Consider the following 21,922-nt stretch of genomic DNA (forward strand, 5'->3'; position numbering starts at 1 on the left):
AGCTGCTGGTCCTGCTCTCCTCCCTCCTCTGGCCTCTAGGCTCCCAGGAGTGGTTTGGAACCCGCGCCATGTGCTCTGGAGGCTGTGGCAGGGCAGCGACGGTTTGGAACCCGTGCCATGTGCTCTGGGGGCTGTGGCAGGGCAGGGGGAGTCCTCGTGTCCCCTGTGCACAACACAGACAAAAGGCTGGGTCCATCCAGTGGGCGGTCGGGTGCCAGGGCGGTACTTACCCCGCCATGTTTGCAGCCAGAGGCCAGCTGGCTGCAGGTGCAGGGCTGTGCGTCAGGGGTCAGGGTGCACACACCCCTGCAGGTCTCGGGGCTCCTGGATTGCTTCTGGAAGGGCCCGGATGGGGCCTGACTGGAGCTGCCGAGGGGTGGAGCTTCTGGGAAAGGGATGCCTCCTTGGGGGAGTGTCTTGGGCCTGGGGCCACTTGGCAGAGACAGAGACGGGTCCATGGCAGTATCTGCTCTTCTCTGTGAAGGCAAAGGGCCTCTGACGGAGTATTACAGCCGCCTCATCCACCAGAAGCATTTCCAGCACATCCAGGTCTGCATCCCCTGGCTGGAGGCCGAGGACTACCCCCTGCTTCTAGGTGAGAGGCCAGCGGGAGGCTCAGGGAGGAAGCGGGGCCTTAAGCAGGGGGAACAGGGGTGGGCGGGATGTACTTTTTCTGAAAAGGTGGCTCTGGAGGCCACTTGGGGACGGGACCTGGGCTCCGGCTGAACTCCCGGGAGGAGGCTACTTCCTGGTGTGCCAGCCCCTCCCTGCCAGGTGGCCCCAGAGGCCGTTTACCAAGGGGTTTGAGGAGGCCACATCCTTTCAGCCTGCCACGCCCTCCATTCAGTCCTCTTCTTTCCTGCAGGAGGGCTGGGCCTGGGATTGGGGTCACTGTTGCCCAGGTGTGGGAGGGCAGTGGCTTTGGGAGGTACAGGGACGATGTGTCAGACAGCTTCGCCTCTCCCAGTGAGATGGTTCTCCTTTGCCTCCGTCTCTTTCCCCGTTGATTTCTCCAAGTGGGGAGTTGTGGCTTGGTCTTGATGCGTCTGTAAAGCCGCATCTTCCAGCTTCGAGTGAGCAGAGCAGTTGGAGGCTGAGGGCCTTTTCCTGGCAGGACTCTCCAGCTAGTTTTTGTTTGAGATAGTCTCACTCCATTGCCTAGGCTGGAGTGCACGATCTCAGTTCATGCAACCTCCGCCTCCTGGGTTCAAGCGATTCTCCCACATCAGCCTCCCGAGTAGATTACAGGATTACAGGAGCCCGCCACAACACCTGGCTTATTTTTGTATTTTTAGTAGAAACAGGGTTTCACCGTGTTGGCCAGGCTGGTCTTGAACTCCTGACCTCAAGTGATCCTCCTGCCTTGGTCTCCCTAAATGCTGGGATTCCAGGCGTGACCCATCACGCCTGGCCCCAGCTAGTCCTTAGAAATGTTAAGCTTTTTCGCTTTATTTTCACACTGACAGCTGGTTTGTAGTGGGTGGGTGTGCTGTGGTTTATTATTATTATTATTATTATTATTATTATTATTATTATTATTATTATTATTATTTTGAGACGGAGTTTTGCTCTTGTAGCCCAGGCTGGAGTGCAATGGCACGGTCTTGGCTCACTGCAACCTCCGCCTTCCCAGGTTCAAGCAATTCTCCTGCCTCAGCCTCCTGAGTAGCTGGGATTACAGGCACCTGCAACGAAGCTTCACTAGTTTTGTATTTTTTTTAGTAGAGATGGGGTTTCACCATGTTGGCCAGGCTGGTCTTGAACTCCTGACCTCAGGTGTTCCGCCCACTTTGGCCTCCCAAAATGCTGGGATTACATGCGGGAGGTGAACCTGGGAGGTGGAGGTTGCAGTGAGCTGAGATTGTGCCACTGCACTCCAGCCTGGGTGACAGATTGAGACTCTGTCTCAAAACAAAACAAAACAACAACAACAAAAAAAATTGTGGTTAAGTAGAAAAAGTGTCAACTTACATTTTCAGATGTCCCAGCCAGGCCATGTGGCTGTTTGGCCAGCTTAAGCCACTTGTGGTTGGGGCTGTCGGGGGCCTTATCCGATTTTCACTCCCCTCGGGGGATGTTGCCTCACTGTGCTGGAAGGATTTGTGCTCCCAGGGCAGAGACCAGCGCTCTGACCGCACCCCTCTTGCCTAGCAGGGTCGGTGGACCTGGGTGTCTGTCTGCACACGTCCTCCAGTGGCCTGGACCTGCCCATGAAGGTGGTGGACATGTTCGGGTGCTGTTTGCCTGCGTGTGCCGTGAACTTCAAGTGGTAGGAGCAGAACCCGAATCTTTCTGGAGATAGCTTCACAGATCCACCGCTGAGGGGGAAACAGTGCAGAGCGAGCTGCCCACAGTGAGGCTCTGCCCCTCGGTCAGTCCAGCACACACTGGAGGCCACGAGGAGGAGCCCTGCAGCTACTGTGGCTGGGCTGAGCCTCACTGAAGTGGTTGCTTCCATTTAGAGCTCATGTTATATTTAGGTTGGTACAAAAGTAATCACGGTTTTTGCCATTAAAGATGGCAATTACTTTTGCACCAACCTAATATGAAAAAAAAGCACCTTAAATACTAGAACTCCACTCGGGGCTTTTGCTCCTAGAGTAGAATCGGTGAGAATTGCCTGAAGGCTTACATGGTTTTCTTTGTTTCTTTCTCTCCCACCATGTCGCTTTTGGCCAAGCTCACGTGGTGGGTTTGAATCAGTTAAATGAATGTCATGCTGTGGCCTCACTCCATCCAGCATAGACGGGTGTTTGGAAGGGCGGCGTTAGAGGAGATTCTAGAAGCAGTAGCCCCAGCACAAGCTGAGCCCTTGGCCCCTGCTCAGGAGCCGGCTCCTGGATGGGATTCAGGGATGTGAGCCCCTCATGTGAGCTGAGCTCAGGGAATGTCGGGATCAAACCTGGTGCCCTAGAAAAGTCATCTTTTATGTGCTGAGCCAGTCCCCAGGGTGTTGCTTTTACTTGTTCCATGGCCATGGAATTAAGAAAAACATGCAAAAATAATTCTTCAGTCCTTGAAGAGCATCCAGCACTGAAGGTACAGACCCTCCTTAAGCCTCCCTCCTCAAATCGGTTTGGCCATTTTGATGTGCAACCCCCTTTATACCCTTCAGATGCCAAATCTAAGAACCAGCTCCCGGAAACCACACCCCCTATTCCAAACCCCAGCCCGGCTTGAGCATGGGGTGTGGGGAGAGCCCAGGTGGGCACCCCAGGGGTCTGGTGTCTTCTCCAGGCAGCTCTCAGGCTCCCTTGGTTCTCTCTGCAGTTTACATGAGCTGGTGAAACATGAAGAAAATGGCCTGGTCTTTGAGGACTCAGAGGAACTGGCAGCTCAGCTGCAGGTAGCCACATCTGCCACCACGCCAGGGTGGGGAGGGTTCTGGAGAGTGGCACCGAGCCACGCTCCCTGATCCCTGCTTCCCACAGCCAGGGTGGGACCATGTGAGGTCTGGCGGAAAAGCTAGGGAGGGAGCAGTGGTCACAGAGACCGGCCCACTCTGCTGTCCCGTTTCGGTACCGTAGGCTCGGGAAAGTTAGGACAAACCCCCGCCTGCCCTCTGGATTTATGGAGCTGACACTCCACAAATGATGCTGGAGCCGGGTGGGCAGGGCTGCAGTTTAGGAAGTGATCAGGATCAGGTAGGTGGGCAGGCAAAGGGAGCTTCTGGGACCAGCCTTGAAAGACGGGTGGAATTCTGCAAAGGTTACTTGTTTCTTATTGCTAAAAGTAGTACATCAGTCTTGCCAACAGAATGATTGGCAGGATTTTCAGTAAAGGTCCAGGTTGGAAGTCATTTAGACTGGGTCCCCCAGTCTCTGTCAGAACCATGGTACTCTGTTGTGGTGTGAAAGTCGCCACAGATCATCTGTCGATTAAGGGGTGTGGCTTTGTTCCAATAAAACTTTATTTACAAACACAGGCTGTGGGCTGGATTTGGCCTGCAGGCTGTAGTTTGTGATCCTTGATTCAGACAGTTTAGCAAGGCTGAAAAGAAACCGACACCCCCTTGTTACCCACAGATAGGTAGGACTTGGCCAGAGGCCAAGAGGAGGGTGCTCGCAGGGGAACATACAGCATGTAGAGGCCGGGAGTTGCTCCAGGGCACCAAGTGTTGGAAAGTGGGACTTACGGGGAAGTTTCCGGAAAGCGTGATGTCAAGTTGGAGGCGGAGCGCTGCTGGGGCGTGAAGAGTCTCGAGTCCAAGTGAAGGAGTTAGGAACTTGGGAGGGGTTGTTGTTGGGTCCGGGACCTGGGGTCAGCCAAGTGGTGACCTGGGATGGGGTGGGGACAGGCAATGAGGTAAGCTCTGATCTTAATTTTTTTACAGATGCTTTTCTCAAACTTTCCTGATCCTGCGGGCAAGCTAAACCAGTTCCGGAAGAACCTGCGGGAATCGCAGCAGCTCCGATGGGATGAGAGCTGGGGGCAGACTGTGCTCCCTTTGTTTATGGACACATAACTCCTGGGCCAGAGGCTAAATCCCCGGGACCCCTGCTGCTGTCCTTCCCGCAGCTTCTTCTCGGAGTCTCAGGGCAAACCCTTTCGAGCAGCGCCTCCCAGTGGCCAGAAGGTGAAATGACGGCAGTTGTGTCGCCTGGTGAATGAATTGGTTCTGTGACCGGGGAAGCTGTGGTTGCCTCTGATTTCTTTTCTGGAGGCTCGGAAACACTTCCTGTCTTCTTCTGTTCTTCACCCCCCATGCCCCTGCTAGCGTATTACTGTTCTGTGACTTCCCTGTGACCTCTGCAGTACTCCTCATCCTGCGTTTGGTCTCCAGGTGTCACCTTTCTGCCGTGTTCCTAACATTTTGATTCCTGTCTTGAAAAAAGCACCTGCTGCACCATAAGCCCAGGGATGTGGCAGCTACAGCAGGCTTGGCTTTGTGAAGAACCGAGTGTGTCCAGGGATGTGGCAGCTGCAGCGGGCTTGGCTTTGTGAGGAACCGAGTGTGTCCACGTTGGGGGAACATCATACTTGATACACACGTTTTTATTTGCACAAAGAAAATGTTATTTTTGGAGCCAGAGTTTTCATGTCTGTTTGATGGCGATTTTCTTAAGAACCAGAACTGCTGGCAGAAAGGGAGCACCCACATGTTTAGATAGCCGATGTCTTATTAGAGGGCAGATTGTGGTTCCTGATTTGGAAATTAACATTCTCCAAACATTCCAGTCCAATGAAAGTTATATCCGCTTTCCCATATAAAAACTCTTCCCACGAGAGTGTCTTGATTCTCACAATCCCGTTGGAGTCGTGTGTGAGTCCTACAGTGTGAGGTTCAGCATTGCCATCTCCAAGTGCTCTTCGTAGGGAAACAGTTTCTGGTCATGACGAGGTTCCACATCCCATCTGATCCCGGCCCAGCCTGGAAACAGAGCACATGTGTTTCAGGATGGTGGTGTTTGGGGACAGGACATGAGCGTATTGTGTGGGGCTGCTAGCACAGGCCTGGTGGGGTGGGGGGTGTCCAAGTCAGTTTACTTGGTTCACAGGTTCCCAGGCCCACCCAGGTGCCTAGAATTGGCCTCCAGGATGGGACCAGAAATCTGGTTTTGCATAGAAATGGCTAGCAGCAGGCACCGTGCCGCTGTCCACTCTCTGCCCGCGTCTGCCCCAGCACTTGGCACAGAGGGACAGACGCAGAGATCTGAACCCACAACTACCTGGCTGTTCAGTCAACCTACTCTTCACAAAGCTTAGAAAATGGCCGGGCACAGTGGTTCACGCCTGTAATCCCGACACTTTGGGAGGCCAAGGCGGGTGAATCACTAGAGGTCAGGAATTCGAGACCTGCCTGGCCAACATGGTGAAACCCCATCTCTACAAAAATACAAAAATTAGCCAGGCAGGCTGGCAGGTGCCTGTAATCCCAGCTACTTGGGAGGCTGAGGCAGGAGAATTGCTTGAACCCAGGAGGTGGAGATTGCAGTGAGCCGAGATTGTGCCACTGCACTCGAGCCTGAGTGACAGAGTGAGACTCCATCTCGAAAAAAATAAAATCACACACACACACACACACACACACACACACAGAGCTTAGAAGGGGCTGGTGTTCTCATAAGCACAGATGTCTGAAGAGCCATTAGACAGAATGATTCTTTTTTTTTTTTTGAGATACGATCTTATTCTGTCACCCAGGCTGGAGTGCAGTGGCACAGTCATTGCTCACTACAGCCTCGACTCCTGGGCTCTAGCAATCCTCCCACTTCCTGAGTAGCTGGGATGACAGGTGCATGCCACCATGCTAGTAATTTTTTTATTTTGTAGAGATGGGGTCCAGAATGCATGGCCTCAAGTGATGCTCCTGCCTCAGCCTCTGTTATTATTTTTTTTAGACGGAGTTTTACTCTGTTCCCTAGGCTGGAGTGCAGTGGTGCAATCTCAGCTCACTGCAATGCCTCCCAGTTTCAAGTGATTCTCCTGCCTCAGTCTCCTGAGTAGCTGGGATTACAGGCGTGCACCACCACGCCTGGCTAATTTTTGTGTTTTTAGTAGAGATGGGGTTTCACCATGTTGGCCAGGCTGGTCTTGAACTCTTGACCTCAAGTGATCCACTCACCTCAGCCTCCCAAAGCCTCAGCCTCTTACAGTGTTGGGATTACAGGCGTGAGACACTGTGACCTGGGATGATTTTCAATCACAGTTTTTTGTTATGAGCGGAAAATGCATATTTATAAAAATGAAGTAGTACAGACATGAACGTGTAGAAGTCTCTATAATCCTGCCATCCAAGGATGGCACCTGTTAACGTGTATATCAGGGATGTCCAATCTTTTGGCCTCCCTACACCACATTGGAAGAAGAAGAATCGCCTTGGGCCACACATAAAATACACTAATGCTAGCAATAGCTGATGAGCTAAAAGAAAAAAAATCACAAAAAAACCTCGTACTGTTTTAAGAAAGTTTACAGATTTGTGTAGGGCCACAGGTTGGACAAGCCTGCTATATATATGTTCTAGGTTTTCCCCTATAGGTATACTTATGTGAAAATGATTATTGTGATAATTTTTTTTTGAGATGAAGTCTTGCTATGTTGCTGAAGGGGGCCACAAACTCCTGGGCTTAAGCCATCCTCCCGCCTCAGCCTCCTGAGTAGTTGGAATATAGGTACTCATAACCATGTGTGGGTGATTATATTATTTTTTAAATAAAAATGCGTCTGGGAGCAGTAGCTCATGCCTGTAATCCTAACACTTTGGGAGACGGAGGCAGCAGATCACTTGAGGTCAGGAGTTCAAGAGCAGCCTGGCCAACATGGCGAAACCTCGACTCTACAAAAAATACAAAAATTAGCCAGGCAAGGTAGCACGCACCTGTAGTCCCAGCTACTCAGGAGGCTGAGATGGGAGGATAGCTTGAACCTGGGAGGTGGGAGGTTGCAGTGGGCCGAGATGGCAGCACTGCACTCCAGCCTGGGCAATACAAAGTCAGACTCTGTTTCAAAAAAAAAAAAAAAAAGGTGGGTGGGGGCTTATACTATGTGTACTGCTTGGCACTGTTTTTTTCACTTCAAAGATATTGCAGGTATGTTTTCACGGAAGTATCTGAAGAAAGACTTCCTTTTTTTTTTTTTTTTTTTTTTTGCCTTTTTGAGACAGGGTCTTGCTCTGTTGCCCAGGCCAAAGTGCAGTGGTGAGATCAGGGCTCACTGCAGCCTCCACCTCCTGGGCTCAAGCCATCCTCCCACCTCAGCCTCCCGAGTAGCTGGGACTACAGTTGTGCACAACCATGCCCGGCTAATTTCTGAATGTTTTTTGGAGGTGGGGTCCCACTATGTTGTCCAGGTTGGTCTTGAACTCCTGGTGTCAAGAAGTCCTCCTGCCTTAGCCTCCTAAAGTGCTGGGATGACAGGCCTGAGCCCCACGCCCGGCCAGCCTCCTGTGCGAGGTTGTGCGGGACTCTGTCGTGGAACCTAGTGTGTCTTCATGTGCTGGCTTGTTTGTTGGCTCTGTAGTTAACAGGCTGCCCCACATGGAGAGGCACTGGGTCGTCCGTGTCTCTGTGTGCAGGCAGAGGCTGCTGCACGTGCATCTGTGCACATGGCTGCCAGGAGGGTCTGTGCTCAGGGGGAGCTGGGGCAAAGGCTGGTGGCAATGGGGGGCTTGGGTGTAGTGTGGAGGCATGAGAGCCAGGTGGCCGGGCTGCAGTCTGTGGGAGCTCGGGGGTTGCTTGGCCTCTGTGTGTCCTAGTGTCTTTGTCGGTGAGATGGGACAATGATAGCACACTCTCACAGGTGCTGGGGGCTGACAAATGTCAGGTCTGAGGACAGTGGCTGGCCCACTACGGGGCCAGTTCCCCTTCTCTATAGTCACCCTGCTCGTCTTCCACTGACTGGGTGCTCAGGACAGTGGCATGGTGGATCTGCCTGTACAGCCTGTGCTCCAGCGTCCTGCAGGCCACAGCTGTGTCCAGCCCTGACCCCGACTGCCCCTCCCACCACCTCCATTTTATAGATGAGGAAACCGAGGCCCACGGGCTTAGGGAACCCTGCTCTGAAGCACACAGTAGGGCTGCTGGGCTCAGATCCTCCCTCCCTGTGCTGAGCTGCCCTCCTCCTGCTGCAAGCCCCCCACGCCCCGAGCCCACCCTGCTCACCAGCTTCTGCCCTAGTTCCCCGCATGGTGTGGGAGTGTGGGGCATCCTAGCTTTTCCCCGGCCCCCAGTTCTTTCAGTTCCACTGGAGTCCCGCAGGGACAGCTCTGGGACCATGCAGGCCCAGGTGGGCGTGGGGGCTCACCTAGCTCGATGGTGAACAGCTGGCACGTCTCTGGGTTGCAGAAGGTAAAGGCCATGTAGACCTCAGGAGCCCGCTGGTGCTCCCGGCAGGCAGCCAGCCTCCACTGGACTCCGACCAGTGACACGATGGCTTCTGGGCAATACAGCACATCTACGGTGAAAGCTTCAGGTTACTGAAAGGGACCAGCGGACAGTTTCAGGTCATGCTGACCTCAGCAGCAGGGCGAGGCCAGAAAGGCAGCAGTCATATGAGACTAGTAGATGCCATTTGACCACTTGGGCCATTAGATGGAAAGGCAATTACTTGGGTGAAAAAGGAGAACCCTTAGTAGAGAAAGCTGCAAAAGACCGAAGCAAAAGAAAATAATCTCCAGATTCACTGGTGTTCCTTAAAAAACGAGCTCTGGTTCTCGGCCTATCTAGAGGGCTGTGAATGACACAAAGCCTGACCCTGCCATGAACTTCGTGTTTCAGGCATCTGCCGATTTGTCTGCTGGCTTGCAGGGGTGGGCCTCTGTCCCTGACCACCGCTGAACCTGTGGTTTTCAGGGCTGGGACCCAGGACCACAGGCAGAGCTCTGTTCAACGAGAGGAGACTGAGTGTGCTGGCAGGGGCAAGGGGTTTTCGGTGGCCCAGCCAAACACCACCTTCTCTCAACAGCCCTGTCCTCATCCCAGAAGTGGTTGTTTTCCTCCTGTGGTCTCTGAAAGACACAGGCATAGCTCTGGGACAGAGCCATGTGGTGATGACTGTAACGGGAGTATGCCTGTCTCCAACAAGAGGGCTGTGGCTTGAAGGTCACCTTAAGAGGCACCCCCATCCTTTGATGTCACCCTGGAGGCCCAGAGTAACTCTTCTGGAAGCCCCATCATGTCCATGCGCGACAGCGTCCATTGTTCCCTTTTCCCAGAGCAAAGAGCTGGGTAGAACTGCAAGGACACCGCCTGCACAGGGTGCCCGGGGCTGGGCATTACCTGCTGCAATGAAAACAACTGGCTGGATGGCAGAGAGCTGACGGACCATCGCGACGTCCCAGTCCAGCTGGGCCACGGTCACCCTGGGGCTGTCTAAGTTGGCAGTGATGTCTGCCTCTAATGAGAGGTCATTGAGAAGGACATTCCCTCGGAGCTGCTCGAGGACCCGGCTGTGACAGTCGCTGAAGATGTATGCCCGGGGGTGGCACATCTTGCAGATGGCCAGGCCTGTGAGGCTGGCGCCACTGCCAAGCTCTAGGACAGTCCTGTCGAGAGGAAAGGGGACCATGTCTGCAACTGCACCAGGGCAAGCCTGCCTCAGTGCCCTGCCCTGTGCCCCGAGGTCACCCATGAGAGAAGGCTGCCGGGTTCTCGATGGCCCGTTCTGCAAGGTAGAGGGCAGCATCCCATGTGACCAGGCCTGTGATGCTGTGGGAGATGATGGCTGTGCTCTCGGAGAGTGTGACTGAGCCTCCCGAGGACTGCACCAAGAGAGGACGAGAGAGTCAGTCCAGCGATCAGAAGGCAAGTGGCTTAGAAGACAAGTAGCCATCCACCACATGGCTGAATAAACCATGACAGGACCAATCGTCACTCAGCAATGAGAAGCAGCTAACTGTTGACATGCCAACAGCTTGCACGGGCCTCAAGGGTGTCACGTGGCATGAGAGACACTCATCTCAGGCCACACAGGATTCCATTCATTGAACATTCCTGAGACAACGGAATTCTGGCAATGGAGCACAGGTCAGTTGTGATCAGGGGCCAGGTGTGGCTATGAAGGGGTGGCTGCCTTGTGATGATTCAATATGCTATGTTTTTCCTTTGTGGTTTTCTGTATCTATGTTTTATCTTATTTTTTTTGAGCTCTGTTCCCCAGGCTGGAGTCAGTGGCACAATCTTGGCTCACTGCAACCTCTGCCTCCTGGGTTCAAGCAATTCTCCTGCCTCAGCTGCCCAAGTAGGTGTGACTATAGTCATGTGACACCATGTCTGGCTAATTTTTCTACTTTTTTTTGAGACGGAGTTTCACTCTTGTTGCCCAGGCAGGAGTGCAATGGCGCGATCTTGGCTCACTGCAACCTCCACCTTCTGGGTTCAAGAGATTCTCCTGCCTCAGCCTCCCGAGTAGCTGGGATTACAGGCGTCCACTACCACACCTGCTAATTTTTGTATTTTTAGTAAAGACAGAGTTTCACCATGTTGGCCGGGCTGGTCTCAAACTCCTGACCTCAGGTGATCCACCTGCCTCAGCCTCCCAAATTGCTGGGATTACAGGCATGAGCCACCATGCCCAGCATAATTTTTGTATATTTAGTAGAGACAGGGTTTCACCATATTGGCCAGGCTGGTCTTGAACTCCTGACCTCGGATCCACCTCCTCACCCTCCCAAAGTGCTGGGATTACAGGTGTGAGCCACCACACCCGGACCTGTCAAATATTCTTTGAGGACTGGGCACCAGGTCTTTGTGAAGCAGGTAGAGTGTGTCACCTATTGGACAAATGCCCAACAACCCCATGAGACATGCTGTTGCTGTTGAGGTGCTTGATTTACAGACAGGGAAACTGACGCTAAAGAAGGTTGACGGACCTCATGTCTAAGACTGCAGAATGGGAGTGTCAGGATTTGAACCCACACCCACGTTTTCACTTTGTCTGTGCAGGAAGGGTATCTGGGCTGTGAGGGGGAGGAGGATGCCCTTCTCATACCAGCAAATAGCTCCGGTGGCCCTGGGTGGACTCCTTGGCCATCAGGGTCTCTGCCAGCTCCTCATACAGCTCGTCCAAAGGCTCTGTGTGGACAGCCTCGTGCTGGGGGCAGACAGAGTGAGAGCTTGTTTGCTTTCATTGTAATCTGTAAAAATGGCCAGATGATTTTCGCCAAGTTTGGAGGGGAGATTTGGGATGGAATGGTGTAATACCGGCCAGCTGGCATATAAAATATTCACTTCATTGGGCTTGGTGGTGTGTGCTGAATAGTCCCAGCTACTCTGGAGGCTGATATGGGAGGACTGCTTGAGCCCAGGAGTTCAAGGACAGCCTGTGCAAGAGACTTTGTCTCTAAAAAAAAAATTCACTTGGTAGGGAAACCTGGATGGGAGGGCCTTCAACTAGAGGTGTTGAGAAGGTAGGGTTAGGTGTAGTCTAGGGCAGGAGACAAGGATTCCGTGAGAGCTGCCACATGACCATGACAGAGAGGAGGAAAACAAAAAGGTGCTTTTAAGTGAGCCCAGGCAGAACTGTGAGGGCGGCCCATGCTGCAGGCTGTGGCTGTCAGCAGGCTGCTTCTCCACGGCTGGCCCCATCCTAAGATTCACAGGGCAGCAGCAGAGTACACTGGGTGACTGCTGCCCTCTCCTGGTGGCACAGGGCAGACCTGCTGGTGACCACAGATGCACCCTTTTGGGGAGGACTAGGGAGAAAGCAGGTATTGGAGAAGAAGGGGATTGTTTATTTGCTAAATGTGTGGCCCTTTCACTCAGCAGGTCTGCTACTGCCTACTGAGGAACGGCCTCTCGACATCCTTATGTCAAACCCTGCGTGTTCGGGCCCATCTTTAAAATCCATCCTAGGCCAGGTGTGGTGGCTCATGCCTGTAATCCCAGCACATTGGGAGGCCGAGGCAGGCGGATCACCTGAGGTCAGGAGTTCGAGACCAGCCTGGCCAACATGGTGAAATTCTGTCTCTACTAAAAATACAAAAATTAGCCAGGCATGGTGGTGTGTGCCTGTATTCCCAGCTTCTTAGGAGGCTAGGCACGAGAGTTGCTTGAACCCAGGAGGCAGAGGTTTCAGGGAGCCGAGACTGTGCCACGATAATGCAGCCTGAGCAACACAGTGAGACTCTGTCTCAAAAAAATAAATAAGTAAAAAATAAAATCCATCCTGTATCAGTCAGGAAAGAGCTCATTCCAGCAGGATCAATGCAGAGAATTCACCAGAGGAACTAGTTCCAAAGGCATGGCAAGAGCTAAACCTTCCAACAGGGGCCTGTGGGGCAACCCAGAGACACACAAGAGCAGGAAACTCCAAACCCTTCGGCAAGCAGGACAGAGGGTGTGGGCTAGGGTTCCAGTGCTGTGGGCTGGGCCAGCCTGGTAGGAATGAGAATCCATATGCTAGGAGCTGGGGCCCCAGAGAAGCAGCTGCTGTGGAAACCCAGGAGGCAGAGTGAGGGAGAGACGCTGGCCTCCCCTTCTTCCCGCCCTGCACTGTCTCCCATGGGTCACACGCGTCTGCAGCCAGTTGCCTGGGGAGGCCCCTGCCATGCTGGGGTTTGCAAAGCAGGCCCAGGGCCCGGGAAGGACGGGGGCTCCAGCACGCAGGTGGCTATGCTGTCCGGCTACTGGGCGGACACTGCCCATAACTGACCTTTTTGATGAGTTCTGAGAGAAAGCACCGGACATACTTGACTGACGGCGGGTGCTTCACACACACAGGATGCTTCACAGTCTACCGCAAAGAACAGAACGTTGGTTGCTCGAGAGCCCGTCTTAAGTCTCCTATGAGCTTCAAGCCAACACAGCAGAGGGCAAACTCCAGGCTACCCAATCCCTCAGCAAAGATGTAGATGGACATAGCGTTCTGGCCCCATGCATCTGAAGTTTGTCTTAAGATATAAGCCGTTTCCTAAAAATGCTTCCACTGCAGTGGCACAGGCTATGGCAGCATTTCTAATGCCCATTCTGAGCAAGAACACAGGGCACGTGGGCCCAAACCACCTCCCTCCCAGGGGAACCAGTGTGAACCAGGGTTTGCAGTAAAGACAGTCGCCAACTGTCTGGCTCTATGGAAGAGGCGGGAAGGCCCACTCGGCAACTGCTCTCTTGGAGTGTGTGTCCCTGGGGACAGGATGGAGGGGAGGGGAATCTCAGGGTGACACTCCAGCTAAAGCCAAGAGAAGCCAAGTGCAGGAAGAGCAAGTTCCAGGCAGTGGCAACAGCTGGTGCAAGCTCTGAGGTGGCCACGGCCTGGCTCTTGGAAAGGAGGGCAGAAGGAGTGGTGCAGCAGAACTGGGGATGGTGGGAAAACAGGAGACTGGAGGGAGAGGGAGGAGACAGTCTGCAGTGCCTGCTGGCTGGGAGGGATGCAGATTCTGCCCAAGGGCAGCAAAGTACCCCACGCAATACACAGGCTCTTCAGGCTGGTGCTGGTTCTTCATTTTTTCTGACACAGTCTCGCTCTGTTGCCCAGTCTGGAGTGCAGTGGCCCGATCTTGGTTCACCACAGCCTCTGCCTCCTGGGTTCAAGTGATTTTCCTGCCTCAGCCTCCTGAGTAGCTGGGACTATAGGCGTGCACCACCACGCCCAGCTAATTTTTGTATTTTTAGTACAGATGGGTTTTTGCCATGTTGGCCAGGCCGGTCTTGAACTCCTGACCTTAGGTGATCCGTCCACCTCAGATTCCCAAAGTCCTGGGATTACAGGTGTGAGCCAGTGCACCCAGCCTTGTGCTGGGTTTGAAAGCAGCTATCCCTGCATTTCATGCTTCACCACCTACGAGAGTGAGGCTCAGGGTGAAACTCAGAGCAGGGTGCGAGATAACTTCAGGTATCTCCATGCTCGATGCCCTGACCTACTGTATTGCCCCAAAAGTCTTCCCTGCTGTGGCTGCGTCTTTTCCACATGGATAATCTTGGTTCACCTCTAGCACAGGAATTCTTCACTGGGGCTCCTAGGATGGGCTGGGTGGGTGGAGGTGGAGGATGTCTGTCTCCAGAGTTTGTATGGAAAATGTATTCTTCTGGTGCATTTCTTTCTGGGAGGGAGTCTATTGCTTTGTCTTTTCAGGAGGGCTCATGGCCCTTCGAAGGTGAAGACCCAGGATGCAGGGTGATCTGCACTTGGCCCTCAAGGCCAAGGTCAGGCTGTGGCTGGGCCGGGTAGTGATCCTGCCTCTCACCTGCATGTAGATGCTCTTGAGTCCAAACCCCACCCTGGGCAAAGTAAGGGCCTATTTAGGTCTAGAAGAGACAGGAGTGGGCAGGACAGGCCTCATGAATGCAAAAAAGAAAGTCTCTGAGCATCTGCCAAATGCTAGAAGCTGTTTTGCACCTGTCATCTCTGTTTTTGCTGTGGATGGTTTAAAAAACTTTCCCTAGATTCCCTCCTCTCATGCAGATTTTTGTATATTCTGATATCTTTGTCTAAGTCTTAGATAGAAAATGAAAGAGCTGGAGCTGTCGGAGGTGCCGACACCCACCTGCAGTACTGACTCAATGGTTTTGTTCTTTGAACAGGGGTGTTTTTAAAGGGTACAAGCACACCTGTGGTTCTTCTCTCAGGTCTTCCGGAGAGATTCAGGAGGCAGGGTCCTGAGTCCCAGGGACTCTGGGATTCTTACCTTCTGCAAAATATCCCGCAGAAGCTCAGAATCTGATGAGTCTCTTAACTGTCCTTCTAAGCTCTGTGTGGATGGGAGAGAGAGAAATCTCAAGGGTGCATTCACAGGAACATTAAACACGCAATAGAATGTGTTGGCAAAGCGCTGTGTGATCTCTCTCTGGGGACTTGGAGCCAGTTGGAAGTGGAAGCCACAGCAGCTGAAAGCCTGACCTTCAGATGTCGCAGGATGCACCTGGATGAGTCACAGGAAGAAGGCTAGAAGACTCACCCTTAGCCGCATTAGTCCTGGCTACTTAGTGGCCACCCGGGTCACGGGCCAGCTCCCTGGTTGCACTGGTCAGCCGGGAATTACCAGGGCAGCCATGGCACCAAGGTTTGATGGGCTTGCCATCTGAGTTTAAGTGGAAATGCAGAATGTGCCCATACCAGCCTGGGTTACATTGTCCTCTTACAGGGGCCTCAAACCCAGCAGCGAAATTTGGCTCCTGATTTAGGCAGACTGTCTCGGCTGGTAGGTGACACAGGGCAAGGCACTTCATTGCTTCAGAGCTCCTTCCATGTCGTAAAAGGCCCTACAAGGCCTGGTCCTAATCCCTCTCTCTGGCCTGTTCTCCCTCACCCCTGGCCCCCCCGGCTCACTCCACTCCAGCCACACGGGCTGCCTTGCTGTTGTTCCTCAACCACAGCTGGCTTGTTTCCACCACAGGGCCTTTGCATATCCTGTTCCCCAAGCCCTTCCCATGGCTGGCTGCTTCACCACTCAGGCCCCAGTTCAAATGCCACCTCTTTGGGGAAGGCTTCCCTGATTCCCCGACTTTGGTGACTCTTCTCCCCAGTTGCTCCATTCACCATTTCCCTGTTTTATTGGCTTTAAAGCCACTCTCATCTGGTCTTTTCTTGTTTCTTCATTTCTTTGTTTATTCTCTGGCTCTCCCATGCAAGCAGAGCCTCATCTGTCATGCATACCGCTGATCCATGGTGCCTGGCTCTCGGAAGGCATTTATTAAACGTTTTGAGACTGAATAAAAACACTAGCTAACACCGACATGCATTTACCATGAGCCAGGCACTGATCCACAGGCTTTTGTACTCAACCCTGACAACAACCCTAAGAGGTAGATATCATTCTATCCTCCACTTTATTAATAAGAAAACAACAGCACAGAGAGATGCAGTCACTTGCCCAAGGTCACACAGGGCCAGGGGTTGAGCCAGGATTCGAAGCAGGCAGACTGTCTCCTGGGTCTGAACTCTCAACTACTGGACCCTAATCAAACAATCCCTCTGGTCAAATGTGAGTGATAATAATAGTACCCACCTCGTGGGTGTTGAGGGTGAACCCAAGTTAGCATTCAGTGTGGGCATGTGAACAATTATAGTCAATATGGAATGGAGACCTATGATGCTTTTATGAAGGTTTCTATTTTGGGTTAAAAATGCCCAAATTTCTCCTGACCAGAAATGATCTCTGAGTGCTAAATATTTTATGTCAATGGAATAGCGCAAATGATTAAGCAACACCCCATAAAATGGGGCAGACCCAGGGAGGAATATATATCCAAACTGACTCATCCCAGTGAGCTCACCGCACATGAATTACAAATGGGACCGGGTGCATTAAGCCCCTCTACTGGCAGAAGGGAGGCTGCTGCCTGCCATGCGCCTGTGCTGAGAATGGCAGGTCCCCAGGGAGAAGAGAGGCCACCCCCTTCTCTGTCTCTTCCATCACAGGCGTGAGAGCCTCAGAGCATGAGCAGATTCTGTGCAGTGCTCGACATACAGATGAGAACACTGAGGCACGAGGGACAGCCTGTGACCTGGTCACCGCTCTCAGGAGGACGTGGTTACCCGCAGTCCTGAGGGCGCTGACTTTTTAGAATAGGCGAGGGCAGCTGTGTCCCAGTGACCAGAAGGATTACTGTCTTTAAAAAGTCGTGAAGAAGATCGTGAACTGTACCTCACAACGAGTGCGCGTCTGCCCCCCAAGACGGTGGAGAGGCCCCCAGCTTACGCCGCCAGCCCGCGGGGCAGGAGGGGTGCGAGCGACTCTGGCCAGGACCCAGGGGCGGGAACCGGGTCGCGCGGACCTGACCGGCGGGAGCCCAGGCACTCACGTGGCGGGAACGCCGGGGGCTTCAGCACGGAGACCCATCCCGTCTGCCCCTGGACTCCCGCGAGCCCCGCGGGCCTCTCCGCTCGCCCCGCCGCCCACCTGCCAGGGGAAGGAGCGCAGTGCGCGAGCAGCCAGGAAGCGGCGCTCGAAACTCTGTTGTAAGAGTTCGGTCCCAGCGTTCTCCTCGGGCGCCATGACGTGGGCGGGGCCGCAGCATTGCCGGGAGACCGGGCGGAAGCTGGGCCTGGACTGAAGAGGGGGCGGGCCCAGGGCAGTGCGCGGGGGCAGAGAGGGGGCCGGGCCTGGGGGTAGGGTGAGGAGGAGAGTCGTGGGGGCGGCTCTAGGGCGGGGCCAGGATGAGCGTTATGAGGCGGGGGCCTGGGGTGGGGTCAGGATGAGCGTCATGAGGGCGAGGCCTGGGGTAGGGCCAGGATAAGCGTCCTTGGGGCAGGTCCTGGGGAGAGTTCAGGTTGGCGGGTTCTGGGGCGGGGCGAGGACAGGGCGATCCTGGAAGCGGGGCGAGGACAGGGCGATCCTGGAAGCGGGGCGAGGACAGGGCGATCCTGGGAGCGGGGCTTCGGAAGCGTCCAGTTTGGAGGCGTCCTGGAGTCGGGGCCTTGCGTGGGGGCAGGATAAGAGTCCTGGAGGCGAGCGTTAGGGTGGGGGTAAACGATGATTGGGTTCAGGAGGTGAGACTCGGAGCAGAGCCCAGGAGACAGGTCTTAGGGCGGGGCTAAGGGCAGACCCGGAGAAGGGCTCAGGAGGCGGGGCCAGGGCGGGACGTTGACTATGTCCTAGCACGTGGCCAGGCGCTGCTCGGACTCTGGGAGGCGGAGCTTAGGACGGGCCGACGTGGGGAGGGGCCCAGGGCTCGGGAGGCGGGGCCGAGTCCGGGCTGCGGGCTGCGCTCAGGAGGCGGGCCCTGGGAGGCGGAGCTTAGGGAGGGACCAAGGGACAGGGAGGTGGGTCGGGGCTGGGCTCAGGGGCCGAGACGGAGCTGGGCTTGGGGCGGGGCCGAGACGGAGCGAGGGGTCCAGGGTGTGAGAAACGGGGAGGGGTTTGAGGAGGGGATTGGAGGGTGGCTGAAGTTCGGGAGGCGTTACCTGCGGAGGGTTTGAGGCAGGCCCAGGAGCGAGCCCACGGTCTGCCGACGCGGGGACAGGGGCGGGCCCCAGGATCCGGAGCTTCGCGGGGGGCCGAATCCGGGTTAGGGGCCCTGGGGGCGGGGCCGGTTAGGGCGAGGGTCCCCGGGATCGTCAGGTCAGGCCTTGGGCCAACGTAGGCACTCTCGCAGTTCCTCCGCCTTCAGGAAGGTCTTTTTGGCAGGGGCCCTACGGGTGCGCGCTTCGGTCCTGGAGGCCTAATCCTAGCCTGCTCTCCATCAGCGCCACACATCTGAGGCCCGATAGGAGGGAGCTTTCCCTCTGTCCCCCAGCCTTTGGACTGTCACCAAACAAGCCATCTGTTCACCAAATACTTATTAAGCGCCTACCATGTGTCTCGCAAGGGAGATGTAACAGTGAGAAAATCTAGGTGTGGTCCAGGCCCTCCAGGGGCTCAGGGGCTCGTGGAAGAAGTGGACATTGAAGTACTTATCACACAAATGAGTATAAAAGTACAATAGCTATATCTGCCACGAAGGCCAGCAGACAGAGCTAGCGGGGCTTCCAGGAGGAGTTTTAATCTTGCAGGGACAGGAAGGAGGAGTTAGCTCCTGGGGGGCGGGCTTGGGGGTGGTGGTGATATAGACTTGGGGACAGAGTGGAAAACAACAGAAATATAATTATTTTAGTTCAAAGTTATTGTGTCTTGAGTTGAAAGTGTCTTTAGTTCAAGGTTATTGTGTGTTGAGATTTCAGTACTGCCCCTGAAATCTGAACTGTGTTCAAAGTCTAAAACGTTTACCTTAGCAAATCCCTCATAAAACTCCATTTGGAAGAGTCCCGAGAGCTAATTTGTTAAGTATACTTGCAGAAGGTAGATGAGGAGACAGATTAAATCTTATTACCTCTTTCAGATGAGAAGCACATGAGCCCTGCTCAACTGTGAGAATAAGAGAGGGGAATTAATTCTAATTGAAAACACTTGTTCTCTCACAGCTGTTGCTCCCCACCAGAACCAAATGAGCGCAAGATCTGACAAAGAAAAAATAAAGGTTCATCTTTTATCCCCCCAAACACTTTCATTTAAATCAAGAGGGTGGGATGTGGTTATTGCTGTGTTTTTAGACAGAATCAACAGTTTCTGGGTCTGAGATATTGCATACACCCTCTGAGTCCCTGTATCCTGAGATGGAGTCACCTGAGAATCCACAGCAAGTCCTAACCAGGGATGGGTCTGGGTGGTTAAGGAAGGTTGGCTTCAGAACTGGGCCAGGGGCGCTGCTTTGCTTTTGCTGTTTTGATCAGTTCTCTGCCTGCAGGAGACAAGGAAAACCAACGGGAACAGGTTAGTTACGCTCATAAATCCTGGGCTTATTTTATTAACTCACATAATAGCTATTAATTGCCTTTCTTCCAAGGAGCAAAAGGGCATATACGGTCAATGCTATAATAGGTAACACTGTATTATGTTATACTAAAATATTAATAAATCTAGGTTGGTTCAGTCTTTCCTAATTCCATAGATTGGAAGCGGATTGAGGAAGGACCCTAGCGGACCACAGAGCTGAGCCATGCACACAGAAGAAATCTTTTCTTCTTTTGTTTTTTTTTTTGAGACGGAGTTTCACTCTCTTGTTGCCCAAGCTGGAGTGCAATGGCGCGATCTCGGCTCACTGCAACCTCCACCTCCCAGGTTCAAGCGATTCTCCTTCCTCAGCCTCCCGAGTAGCTGGGATTACAGGCGTGAGCCACCATGCCGGGCCATTTTTGGATTTTTAGTGGAGACAGGGTTTTAACACGTTGGCCAGGCTGGTCTCAAATTCCTGACCTCAGGTGATCCGCCCGCCTCTGCCTCCCAAATTGCTGGGATTACAGGCATGAACCACCGCGCCCGGCCAGAAGAAATCTTTATCTTGGTGTGTGAACTCGGATGAGGGACAAATGTCATATATCTTGGATCTGAATCTGGAAGGATCAAGGCACTGAAGGGATTTTTTTTGTTTCAGAGAGTCTCCCTCTGTTGCCAGGCTGGAGTGAAGTGGCATGATCTCGGCTCCTGCAACTTCTGCCTCCCGGGCTCAAGTGATTCTCCTGCCTCAACCTCCCGAGTAGCTGGAACTACAGGCACGCGTCACCATGCCCGGCTAATTTTTGTATTTTTAGTAGAGACAGGGTTTCACCATGTTGGCCAGGAGTGTCTCAATCTCTTGACCTCATGATCCATCTGCCTTGGCCTCCCAAAGGGCTGGGATTACAGGCGTGAGCCACCATGCTGGCCTCACTGAAGGGATTTTTTTAATGTCACGTGGCTCTCACAGGTGCCGTGTGTTCGGGTGCAAGTAAAGATTAGGACTGATGCTTAAAACCAAACGTAAAATTCCAGGTGGTGTTGCTATGGGGAACAGCATTAGGACAATCTGAGTGGTTTCAGTTGCAAGAGTGTGCGTGTACGTGCAAGAACTACAGTCAAGGTTCAACTTCTGGCTTTGAGGGTCTCTTTAATAACAGTAATAACAACCTAAGGCAGTTTAACAGTATGGAATGGTTGCCTTTTAGAAATTAAGCTATGGGCATGGAAGTTCAATCAGTACATTGAAGATTTTCCTTTATCTCTCCTATGGTTAATGGTTTCTGCAGAAAAGGACCAATTGATTTCTTTCTAAAACGTTGCTTCAGGGTGTAGAGACCTTTATAGGTCATGTTTCAACTTACAGAAAATTTTATAGTTCAAATATAAATTACGTTCAATGTGGACTTTGTAATAGAATTTAAGGTCAAGTAAAGTTTCCACTTTCCTTAGGCTGTTTGCAGTGCCCAGCAGGCCCCATGATATTGAGATGGAAGTTATGTTAAAGAAGGAGATTGGTCAGGGATGGGCAGAATAAGGAATATGGGCAGCTCGGGCTAATGATACAATGATTGAGATGTAGAAAGAGGGCCAGGCACGGGATAACGCCTGTAATCTCAGTGCTTTGGGAGGCCAAGGCAAGAGGATCACTTGAGGTCAGGAGACCAGCCTGGTCAACAGAGTGAGACCTAATCTGTCCGAAAAAAAAAAAAAAAATTTGTTGGGCATGGTGGTGTGCGCCTGTAGTCTCAGCCACTTGGAAGGCTGAGGTCAGGGAATCCCTTGAGCCCAGGAGTTTGAGGCTGCAGTGAGCTATAATCACATAACTGTACTCCAGCCTGGGTGATAGGGTGAGGAGGCCCTGACTCAAAAAAATTTGAGTCAGGGAATAAATTGGAAATCTTAATCCTCCGTACCCAGGAATGTGACCTCATTTGGAAATAGGGTATTTGTAGATGTAATCAAGTAATGATGAGTCATACTGGATTGGGGGCTGCTGGTGAGGAGGCAGATGCAATGACTGGTGTCCTTATAAAAGGAGAGAATGAAGGCCGGGCATGGTGGCTTATGCCTGTAATCTCAGCACACTTTGGGAGGGTGAGGTGGGCGGATCACTTGAGGTCAGGAGTTCGAGACCAGCCTGGCCAACATGGTGAAACTCCATTTCTACTAACAACACAAAATTAGCATTGCGTGGTGGCGGGCGCCTGTAATCCCAGCTACTCAGGAGGCTGAGGTGGAAGAATCACCGGAACCTAGGAGGCGGAGGTTGCAGTGAGCCAAGATTGTGCC

The 21,922-nt window shown here is 53.1% G+C and overlaps 2 protein-coding genes across 3 annotated transcripts; one reads left to right on the plus strand and one right to left on the minus strand.

The window, feature by feature from the left end:
* Positions 1–54: 54 nt before the first annotated feature.
* Positions 55–5,211, plus strand: LOC101130727 (chitobiosyldiphosphodolichol beta-mannosyltransferase-like). The gene is made up of 4 exons (XM_055354639.2): positions 55–595; positions 2,155–2,269; positions 3,271–3,346; positions 4,334–5,211. The coding sequence occupies exons 1-4, from the start codon at positions 397–399 to the stop codon at positions 4,463–4,465; spliced, it is 522 nt and encodes a 173-aa protein (XP_055210614.1). The 5' UTR covers positions 55–396; the 3' UTR covers positions 4,466–5,211.
* LOC101152938 (protein-lysine N-methyltransferase EEF2KMT-like) lies at positions 3,699–17,435 on the minus strand. Of its 2 annotated transcripts, XM_055354640.2 has the most exons (8): positions 17,279–17,435; positions 15,065–15,127; positions 13,093–13,173; positions 11,431–11,532; positions 10,068–10,201; positions 9,720–9,985; positions 8,746–8,895; positions 3,699–5,371 (listed from the first exon to the last, which is right to left on the minus strand). In XM_055354640.2, exons 1-8 carry the CDS (start codon positions 17,372–17,374, stop codon positions 5,271–5,273), a joined length of 993 nt encoding a protein of 330 aa, XP_055210615.1. In that variant the 5' UTR covers positions 17,375–17,435; the 3' UTR covers positions 3,699–5,270. The 2 variants fall into 2 exon arrangements, with proteins under 2 accessions (XP_055210615.1, XP_055210616.1); XM_055354641.2 differs by lacking the exon at positions 11,431–11,532 and having other exon boundaries at positions 17,279–17,434.
* Between the last annotated feature and the right edge of the window lie 4,487 nt (positions 17,436–21,922).

Source organism: Gorilla gorilla, chromosome 9 (assembly GCF_029281585.2).
Source record: "Gorilla gorilla gorilla isolate KB3781 chromosome 9, NHGRI_mGorGor1-v2.1_pri, whole genome shotgun sequence".
In the NCBI taxonomy this organism is placed as follows: domain Eukaryota; kingdom Metazoa; phylum Chordata; class Mammalia; order Primates; family Hominidae; genus Gorilla; species Gorilla gorilla.

Coding starts and splice junctions, on each gene's coding strand:
- LOC101130727 (XM_055354639.2), top strand. CDS start 397: ATGCCTCCTTGGGGGAGTGTCTTGGGCCTGGGGCCACTTGGCAGAGAC. Junction 596..2,154: donor GGACTACCCCCTGCTTCTAG/GTGAGAGGCCAG, acceptor CTTGCCTAGCAG/GGTCGGTGGACCTGGGTGTC. Junction 2,270..3,270: donor TGTGCCGTGAACTTCAAGTG/GTAGGAGCAGAA, acceptor TTCTCTCTGCAG/TTTACATGAGCTGGTGAAAC.
- LOC101152938 (XM_055354640.2), bottom strand. CDS start 17,374: ATGGCGCCCGAGGAGAACGCTGGGACCGAACTCTTACAACAGAGTTTC. Junction 10,202..11,430: donor GCCACCGGAGCTATTTGCTG/GTATGAGAAGGG, acceptor CTCTTGGTGCAG/TCCTCGGGAGGCTCAGTCAC. Junction 8,896..9,719: donor AGTTGTTTTCATTGCAGCAG/GTAATGCCCAGC, acceptor CTTTCACCGTAG/ATGTGCTGTATTGCCCAGAA.